Source organism: Diceros bicornis, chromosome 14 (genome assembly GCF_020826845.1).
Source record: "Diceros bicornis minor isolate mBicDic1 chromosome 14, mDicBic1.mat.cur, whole genome shotgun sequence".
Lineage (NCBI taxonomy): Eukaryota > Metazoa > Chordata > Mammalia > Perissodactyla > Rhinocerotidae > Diceros > Diceros bicornis.
Genome location: NC_080753.1, coordinates 30175549 through 30185600, shown reverse-complemented (window position 1 = coordinate 30185600; position 10052 = coordinate 30175549). Strand labels below are relative to the sequence as shown.

The 10052-nt window shown below is 45.6% G+C and overlaps 1 protein-coding gene across 1 annotated transcript; it reads right to left on the bottom strand.

Moving 5' to 3' along the window:
• RPS10 (ribosomal protein S10) lies at nucleotides 1-6217 on the bottom strand. Its single transcript, XM_058554580.1, has 6 exons — nucleotides 6127-6217; nucleotides 5168-5317; nucleotides 4771-4942; nucleotides 3155-3232; nucleotides 959-1014; nucleotides 1-94 (listed from the first exon to the last, which is right to left on the bottom strand). Exons 2-6 carry the CDS (start codon nucleotides 5315-5317, stop codon nucleotides 53-55), a joined length of 498 nt encoding a protein of 165 aa, XP_058410563.1. The 5' UTR covers nucleotides 6127-6217; the 3' UTR covers nucleotides 1-52.
• Between the last annotated feature and the right edge of the window lie 3835 nt (nucleotides 6218-10052).

Sequence of the window (10052 nt, the reverse complement as noted above, 5' to 3'; positions counted from 1 at the left end):
TTAATTTTTTCTAGCTACAGGTTTATTCAACACAAAGCAACCTCCTCCAACTTTACTGAGGTGGCTGACCACGTCCACGCCCAAATCCGCCTCTCTGCAAGAGAAAGGATAGCAGCATTAGTGGTACGCCGGGCGGCAGGCCTTGTTATCACTGGAGAGGCCCCAAATGTAAGGGTTCAGAGAAGCCAGGCCATAAATCCCAGCCCTGCCTCTTACTGGCTATGGGCCACATTCACCTCCTGGGCCGTTTCCTCATCTGTGAAATGGGAATATGGATACCCACTCAGGAGTGTGTTTGTATATACTCACACACACAGAAGCACCCAGCACAAGACACGATCTTGTGTCTGCCACACACATCTCCTTTTCACAAATGAGACCTCAGAGAACAACTCTGTGCTGTGAAGACCTGCCAGTGGCCAGCTGTTACCCCAACAGGGATGTGCCAGCCCCTGTGCCGAGCACTTTGCCTGGATTAAGTAATCTCACAATTACCTTGAGATGGCTACAATCATCACCTCTATTTACAGATGACAAAACTGAGGCACGGAGGGGAACCTGCCCAAGATCACACCATCCTAAGGAGATGGATGATTTGATTCCACACCATCTCAATTCTAGAGCCCATTCAATCTCCAAGTTCAATTCTCAACCTCAAGTTCTCATTCACGAAACTAATTAATGGAGTTATGAGCATCATTAATGAAACAGAAAATACCACTATGCCACATGTAGTATGGATTTGAGACTCATTTCAGTAAGTTACATATTTACAAAAGTTTGTACACTGTGTCTTAATGTAAACACTTATTTGGAATTTGTGGGGTTTTTTGGGGGGGAGGGCATGGGTGGTAGGACCCACACTATACTGCATCCCCAGAATCTGCAGACCCACAAGGCTGAGGCCAGAACAGTGACTGCTTATGGAAAGTGAGGGGGATGGGGGGAAGATACTCACAAACTGGAATTCGGTTGCTGACCCAGCCCCAGCCTCGGCTTTCTTGTCAGCACCAGCTGGAATGAGAAATATCAATTTAGATTCATCATATGATCTGATCTACTGCAGAACAAGGGAAGACAAGTCACCTGCCCCAGTCTTGCAGGAAAAGCCACATCAACAAATGTACCCCATGAAGTACAAGTAAATTACACTCAGTAGCGGAAGACACCTTCTGAGCCACCTTGGCCCCCTCTCTCTCCTGAGGCAGCCTTCCTTAAGGCATCCTTCACAACTCACAGCCCAAACTATCACCTCCTCCAGGAAGGCTGCCTTGACCACAAAGCCTGGATTATGTGCCCTTCCTATATGGCTCCAGAGGACCCTCACTTCCTACCACATGCTTCAGACTGGCACCTAGCTTAAAGAAGGAGCTCAATAAAGGAAGAACTAAGAGGTAAAGGAATCAAGGACCACAGAAGCAAAAACCAATTTTATTATGATAACGGGAAAGAAAACAAGATGAAAGACCTAGCACTGCCCTGTCCTGTTTGGCAGCCACTAGCCCAAATTGAGATGTGTGCAAAAACAAATCAGATTTCAGGAATTAAGAAATCACAAAATATCTCATTAATGTTTGTACAGATTACATGTTAAAATAACATTTTAAAATATATTAGAGTTTAAAAAATTAATATTCACGTAAACTGTTTCCATTTGATTTAAGTGTGGCCACCAGAAAATTTTACAGTTCACAGGGGGGTGGGGAGGAGGTGGCAGGGCCAACAGCGGCTATGGTTTCAGTAAATCTTGTTCAAATCGGGGCCTCCTTTTGGCCCATTTCAGATCACACTCACCAAAGGCTCCCGTCTGCTCACACTCTGCCCTTCTGACCAGCAAACCACCAAGTCTTCCCCCCATTTCTGCACCTTTGTTCATGACGATCTCTTGCCTGAAATGCTCACCACCCCCTTCAACTTAGGAACCCCTGAAGCTCAGGCCCAAATATTATATCCTCTGGAGAACTATTCTCTAACTGATCCTATGTGGTGTGACTTCTAATAAGAGCAACCACTAACTTTCTCTGAATCGAGAGCCTGTGTGCTGGAGGAATTCATTCTTACTACTATCCTGCAAGGAATTCATGTTAAGTGCTCACTTCTATCTCACATATGAAGAACCAGGAACCACGACGAGAGGGAGGAAAGAGTGGTAGAAGGTAGTAAAAATTCCCTTTGAACCTTGCTTTTATATCACAATTAACTGCTTCTGCAACAAAGACAGAGTGACTCTAAAAACAAGGTGAATCCTATCATGCCTCTGCAAAAACACTAGCAACGGGCCCCCCATCTTACTCAAAAATAAAACCCCAAGTCCTACCATGGTCCACAGAGCTGAGACCTACATCCTTATCTCTGACTCATCTGCTGTTATTTAGACAAGCCAGATACCTTCCTCACAAGACCTCTGCCTGGAATGCTCTTCCTCTAGACACCACTGGCTGGCTCCCCTCCCCTCCTTCAGGTGTTTGCTTAAATCCCACTTCTGCAAGACTTTCCCTTAAAACTCGATTGAAAATTGCAACACACACCCCTCATTTAATTTTTCCCTGTGATTATACACTTATTTTTGCTTATCTGTCACCTACACTAATGAAATGGAAGTTCAATGAGAGAAGGGCCTCTTGTCTGTTACGTACACTACTGGCTCCCCAGCTCCTAGAACAGTACCTGGCACACCACAGGCACTCAATATATATTTGTTAAATGAACAAACACCTGCTGTTCCAAGTCAATGCAAATGCCTGCCACTTAAAAACAAGATTTTGCACTATCTTTGCAATAAGACGACAACAAATGAAATTTGAGTGGGCCCTGCCCTCAAGGAGCTTACAACACAGCAACAAAACCACATACACACACGCACACAAAAAAAGCACGTTGCTTTCCTGAAAGTTTTCAGTTTTGCTCTAATTAAAGGTCTTCAACAAAAGTCTTCTGTCCCCCCAGCTCAGAGGGCTTTCCTTCTAATCCCCACCCATCAAATCCCCGCATAAGGCAAGAAACACAAAGGACTCCAGCTGGAGAGGATCTGGACAGTGAAACCAATGATCTTTCCTGGTCACCTGGGCATCTTTGAGGCCTGAGCCCCAGCCAGGCTGACAGAATCCTGAGATTCTACCCCAACACCCTGATACACAGATGACGCATTACTCACGGGGCACAGCACTTCGTCTGTAGGTGTCTCTGTCGGCTTCCCCTCGTGTGAGTCTTGCAGGTCGCTCTCCCTCCAGACCTGCACAAATTAAACCATACTGTGATCACAGGGCAATGTGGGAACTCTGTTCCCTTCAGGCCAGGAAAATTGGAATCACTCTCCTATTCTCACTGGGCAACAACTTAAGTTGTGCTGGGTTAATGGGGACAGAACTCCTACACCATGAACTGGCAGCTATAAACTTGCCATCGCTGACTTTTTGGCTCCCCACAGCCCAGGAAAACTCATATCTTAATTAAAATGCCACACGTCTGCAAAAAGATTGTTTTCTTCTATTTTATTTCCTAACATAAGTGTATATTTCCCAATTACTTGGCAAATTAAGAAATCCAGCCATTCCTACAAACATCTGAATAGCCAAAATTTTGAACTTGACTCATCTCTGAAGCGGAAAACTTCCTGTGCAAATGGGAAAGGAGGCATCATAAGCTGAAAGCCCCACCTCCAAGAGTAAGTATATAAACACAGAGGCTACCAAGAATCTTTTAGTTCCCCCTGGGCTTCTCCACATACCTTGCTAGGCTACAGGATATATACTGAGACACAAATTTTTAAAAGGTGCCTTAAAAACCTCATAAACACTGGAACTTTAATCTAGTATTTTCTCTGGTACTTACCTAGAGTCCATAGGATTAGAATATGGACTTTTTTTTTAAGTAAAAGGAATAAGATTGAACCTGTGGTGAGTCGTTACAATAAATGCCAGCCCCTGCCCCTTGGCCAACTAAATCAGCACCTGTGGGGGCACAGACAGACAACGGGAGTCTCCCCCCACCCCCCTCCCACCAAGTGATTCCAAGACACAGTGGAGGACCTTTGCTCTAAAGATACATAATCCCATCTAACCATCAGAACCCCCAGGGAGCTTTCATAAAAAACAGATTCCTGAGCTCCATGAAGTCTCTGCCCAGGGGAACTTGTTTTTAGGAATCTTTGCATCTCATCACCCCAGCCCACAAACTGCTCCTCCTACAAAATTCCTGCGACAAGTGTTTTCAGAACCTAAGGAAAGGGAACCATAACCTTGAGAAAGTGCAACTGCAAGCCAGCAATGATCTCCAATCAGAAAATAATTCCCTCACACAGAGTCACATCCTTTCACATCATGAACATATACACTCCTTCTACCCTATTTGATTTTTGATTATTTTTGCTCCCATTGCCAAGAAACTATAAAACCCTTCATTTCTTTCACATGTGGTAAACAGCTTTGCTCCAGACTTCCTGGGACAAGCACAACCTCCCTCTCCTGGAAAACAGTTACTCAGTGCTCTACCACATGTGTCCGGGCACAGACTAATATTTTGTGTTTAACACCATCTCCCAAGATGGCCTGAAGACCTGAGTTCAGTTCCACGCCAGGGGACAAAGGTCCCAGGACTTGACCCAAGGTCCTGCATGCCAAGAGTGCCTCTAAAGCTGACCCCAAGTGTGTATTTATAAGACCACTTCTGTTCCACACACAAACAAAAAACCCACTGTTTCACATATACCCCTCCCCCCAGAAAGAGCAGCTTCAGAGCAGGCCCTTGGAGGCGTTTATCTGGGCACCATACCTTTGGGCCGTGGCCTGCCAGTCTCAGGACGGCTGCGGCGCAGGGTGGCAGGCACGATCTCAGGGGGCAGGTGGAGGTAATCACGGAGATACTGGATACCTTCGTTGGTAAGGTACCAGTAGAAATGTCTCCAGGCAAACTGTTCTTTCACATAGCCTCGGGATTTGAGCGACTGTAAGACAGGAAGCTACTGTTAAGGCATAACCAGAGGCTTGAGGCTAGAAAGGTAACGCAAAGGGAAGCTAAACTGCAAGGAGACAAGGCTCACGGTGTATCTACCTCACAGCCCTTCAGGGCAGCAAGCAGCTCTCCTGTCCTGACCTCTCCTTGGAATCTGCCTTGAACACCAGTGGACAATCCCTCCATGTGCACCCCACTGCAGCAGCCCCCCGGCTACCTGCATGGCCTTCATGACGTGAAGGTTGGGCACGTTCTTGTCTGCCAGCTCGGGGTGTTTAGGCATGTGGACATCCTTCTTGGCCACCATCACTCCCTCCTTAAAAAGGAGTTCATAAATGGCAATCCGGTTCTTCTTGGGCATCAACATCTGCAAAGAGAAATCGATCATCAAGGGCACTTCTGAGCAAGGTGACCTGGAACCAAGCTCATGACCCCACAACGACCCCAGGAAATCACTGCCCAGTGGGCTGAAATCTCAAACGCACCATAGAAAACGTGCAGGAAGGAGGAATTCAAACTCCGCAAAACGGAAACCCTCCAGTTACCAGCTCCCTCCTCCACCCCCGGAAACACTTCAGACCAGAAAAACGCTGCCAGGACACTAAAACACAACCGGGTGGGGATCCGTATCGCTCCAGACTTTCAGCACCACAAAGCGGCGCAGACCCCGCGTTCTCGGAGTACTGGGGGACCACCAGCAACTGCGCCCACTGCGGACGGCGCGGCTGTACTTCCAAGCACGCAGGGAGGGCCCAGGGACGTCTTCGATTCATGACAGGCCGCTGACCCCAAACCAAAGGGCTAAGGCCTTCGCACCCTGACCTCCTACTACTCTTCCCCCAAACCGGAGCGCCAGGAAGGAGGCAGCCCGGGTGTGGGGTTCTGCCCGGGAGGAAAGGCGTGCAAGCGGGGCACAGTCTCCTCGCCCGGCCAGTCCCCGCGACGCAAGGGCCTCATCCTCCCCTCCTCCGCCCTCCGCCATCGGGACGCCAATCTTCGCCTACTAGCGCCCCACTACACCCGAAGTGCGCCCCCGGCCCCTCTCACTGCTCAGAAATGGGCGTGCGGGGATCGAGTGCGGGGCCCCCCCACCCCGAACCCGGGGAGGCGCGCTGACTACGGGGGTGGAATGGCCGGGATGGGGGGCGATGGAACCCGAGCTCCAGCAGAACTCACCGCGGCGGCTTCTGCGTCCGGAGCCGGAGCTGGAAAGGAAGGGGCATGCGCGGCGCGGCGTCTCTTCCGGGCTGGCGTGCTCCGCCCCCCGCCAGGACCTGCGCGCCGCCTGGGGTGGCCTCGGCGGTGCCTGAGGGAGTGGCGGCTCTCGGCGGCCGCGAGCCCTGACCGCCTGTGGGACGCCCGCACGTGGAAACCGCCGCGGGGAGCTTCTGAGCCTGCGTGCTTTGTTAATGAATGGTCACTGTTATGCTTGCGCGTCCCTTTGGGAACACGCTACTTTATTTTCTTTTTTTCCTGCCGATACCTTACATGTATTACTGTGCGAGTAATACATGCTCTTCGAGCGGGAGAAGAGAGAACGTACAGACAAAATAATAGTAATAATAATAATAATAATAATAAATAATAATAATAAATAAAAACAGAATCCCGTCAACCAAAGGTAATCGCTATTAAGATTTTGGCATATATTCTTCCGAACTCATATACAGCCAAACAAATATATTTTTTAACAAAAATGTGATGGTTTGTATGTGTGTTATGTATGATGTGTTTGGTAACCTATTTTTTTCGCTTACCGATACGTTAGTAATCTCTCTTCGTGTTGATTAATACCTTCAATTGTAATGACTACGTAGTAGTCCACTGATGGATAGTTTAACACTCTGTGATTGGGTATATATTTTTAAAATCTTTCACTATGTTAAGTAACAATGCCACACACATCTCTGCACCCTTGTGCAATATTTTCCTTAGGATGAATTCCTGAAGGTGTAATTGTTAAGTAACAAAGCCCACATTTTTAGGTTTTTGACACATGCTCTGCTGACTTCTAGGAATGTATTATCAATTCCATTCTAGTCAGCAGTTATTAATAAGGCTCACTTCTCTATGAACCTTACTGATATTGCATAATATTCTTATTAATTTTTGTCAGTCTGATATGAAATATTAATCTCATTGCTCTTTTAATACGCTTTTCTTGATTACTTCTTTGGTTAAATATTTTTCTTTTTAGGCATTTGTGTTCCTTCTTTCACAAACTGTTCATTTCCATTACCTATTTGCCTTTCGAGATTTTTCTTTTCATTTGAAGTCACTCTTTACATATTAAAGCTATTCAACCTTTGTCACATATTTTTCCAGAATTTCTCCAGTTTTCCGTTTGTCTTGATTTTCATGGTGTTAAAGTAGAAGTTTCACATTTCTTTATATTCAAATCTTTATGGTTTCAGACTTCAGTACAATGCTTAAAAAGTCGCTGCACATCTCAAGATTATATAAATATTCACCTATAGTTTCTTCAAGTATTTTTGTGATTTCATTGTTTAAAAATAAGTATTCATCAAGTTTTGCAAGATGGAAAGAGTTCTGGAGGTTGGTTTCACAACAATGTGCATTACTTAACACTACTGAACTGTACACTTAAAAATGGTTAAGATAGTAAATTTTACGTTATGTATATTTTACCATAACTTAAAAAAATAAGTATTCATAACATGTTTACAGAAATTTTTCTTAAAAAGAAGCTTGAACATATAGACAAGGAACAACATAATGTAAGAACTGGTCAAGCAGATTTGAAAAAATGCAATAAAACTTTTAGAAATGAAAGCTAAAATGATTGAAATTTAAAATTTAATTAAAAAAAGAATAAACAATAGATCTGACACACTTGAAGAGAAAAATTAGTGAAATGGAACAAAGAAGTGAAAAAAGTATTCACAATGCTGTTCAGAGATTAAAACAGATGGAATGTTTGAAAGAAAGGATAAGAGGTATGAAGGATCGAGTGAAAGAGTCTAATCTATGTCTGGGTGGAGTCTCATAAGGAAATAATAGAGAATGTGGGAAAGTGATACTGTCAGAATATTTTCCAGAATTATTGGAGGATGACACACTGCAGATTCATTGAGCTCATCAAATCCCAAGTTGGATAAATAAAAACAGATCCACACCTCAACATATTGTAATGAAGTTGCAGAACATCAAAGACAAAGAGAAGATCTTAAAAGGAGCCAGCAGGAAAAGACAGGTGCTCACTTCCGGCAGCAACACTGGAATGCAGTCTACTGAAATAGAGTCGCCCTGGTCTCTTCCCTTACAGAAGCTAGAGAGATTCTGCTACATCAAACCATGTCACTCCCCTGCTTACAACTCCCCCTCCAGTGACTCCCCAGTTCACTTGCAAAAATATTTAAAGTCTTTATGTGACTTAATTTTTTATGTTTAAATCTTTTATCTTCCTGGAATGTTTTCTGATGTAAAATTTTTCCCTCCAAAGGGTTATCCAGTATCTTAACATCATTTCCTCAATAGGCTATGCTTCTATGTATCTGAAATACCACTAAATTGTTTATGAGAGATGAATTCAGTTTTAGATTTTGTTGCATTTGTGACTATGAGACACACTGGTGAAAATACCCAGTATTATTTTAGATAAAGAGCTCAGAATTTGTCCTGTAGGAGAGAGTGGGGTTAGATTAGGTAAGGGAATCGTCTAAAACCCAGTGAGGATCTGAGATCACCTAGAGAGGATGTGGAGTGAGAAGAGGATGAGGGGGGACCATAGCACCTCCCAGCTCACACCTGGGTGGTACTCCTGTGGGTGTTGCCGTCCCTGGGTGGAGCCTTCTTACAGGCAGGGACCGTGCCTCTCTCCTCTCTCAGTGTTCCCTCCCACAGTTAGCACGACGTCTCACACATGTTAGGTCTACTTAATAAATGTTTCAGGACTAAACAGCAACTGCAGGGAGAGCGGAAGAGACTAGAGGTTGTTGAGTAAGGAAGGAGGACGAATAATAATACCCTCTGACGCTACACAAGACTTCTCTGGTGACAGCGCATCCTTGAGTTCACTGAATTCCATTCAGCAGTTAGGCACTGAGCACCTGGCACTGGGCCAGGTGGTGGGGCAAGAATGGGGGCAGGAACACACAGGGGTCCCACGCCAAGCAACAAATACCCCTGTTATGTGCTGGGAGCTATGGAGAAAATGATCAGGGTGCGGTGACAGAGAGTAACGGGGAGTGAGGAGGTGACATTTCGAATCTTCGGAGGAGTCAGGCTGGGGTTGAGAACAGGCTGGAGGAACAATTCCTGTGAAAGGCCCTGCTTCAGAGGAGCGCTTGAACCGAAAGGCAGCCAGTGTGGCTAGGACGTGGTGAACAAGGCGAACCCAGGCAGGCACCGGCCTCAGGCAGGAGTTAGGATTTTATTCAAAGTGCAGTGAAAAGCTACGGAGAGGTTTCAAATGGTAGTGACAGGATCAGATGGCTGTTTCAAAGAGATTACCTTTATAAAGACCAACCCCGGTTTTACCACTCCCACCCTACGTTGTGCATGAGATATGGGTATATCACCTGCTACGTGTTGAAGACACAAAAAAATTCAAAAAACGATAACTGAGGCTTAGAGAAATAGATGTTTCTTGCTCAAGGTTACAGAGGTAAGAAGTGATGGGACTGGACTCTGACTGCAGAGCCGCAGGCTTCCGGCTGCCTTAGGCTGCCCCTCTGCAGCTGGGTCTTCCCGCTGAGGCCAAGGTCAAGGGCAGGGAGCCAGAGCCCAGAATTCAGAGCAGTGAGAGGAGGGGCGCAGGCTTTCCCAGGGTTTGGTCTCATCCCTGCTGCCAATCAGAATCCCTTGAGAGACTTTTAAAAATCCATTCACCCAGGCCACACCCAAGACTGATGAAGTCAGACACTTGGGGATGGATGCAGGCGTTAGTATCTTATTTTTTAATTTTTCTTGATGTTTAATATACAATATAGTAAAGTGCACAAATCTTAAGGTTATAACAATGTATTTTTATGGGTGGGTGTGTAAATCCATGTTAACAACCATCTAGATCAAGAGAGAGAATATGACCAATACACCTGAAGTCTCCCTTTCCAGTCACTGCCCCCACTCCCACTCCCAGG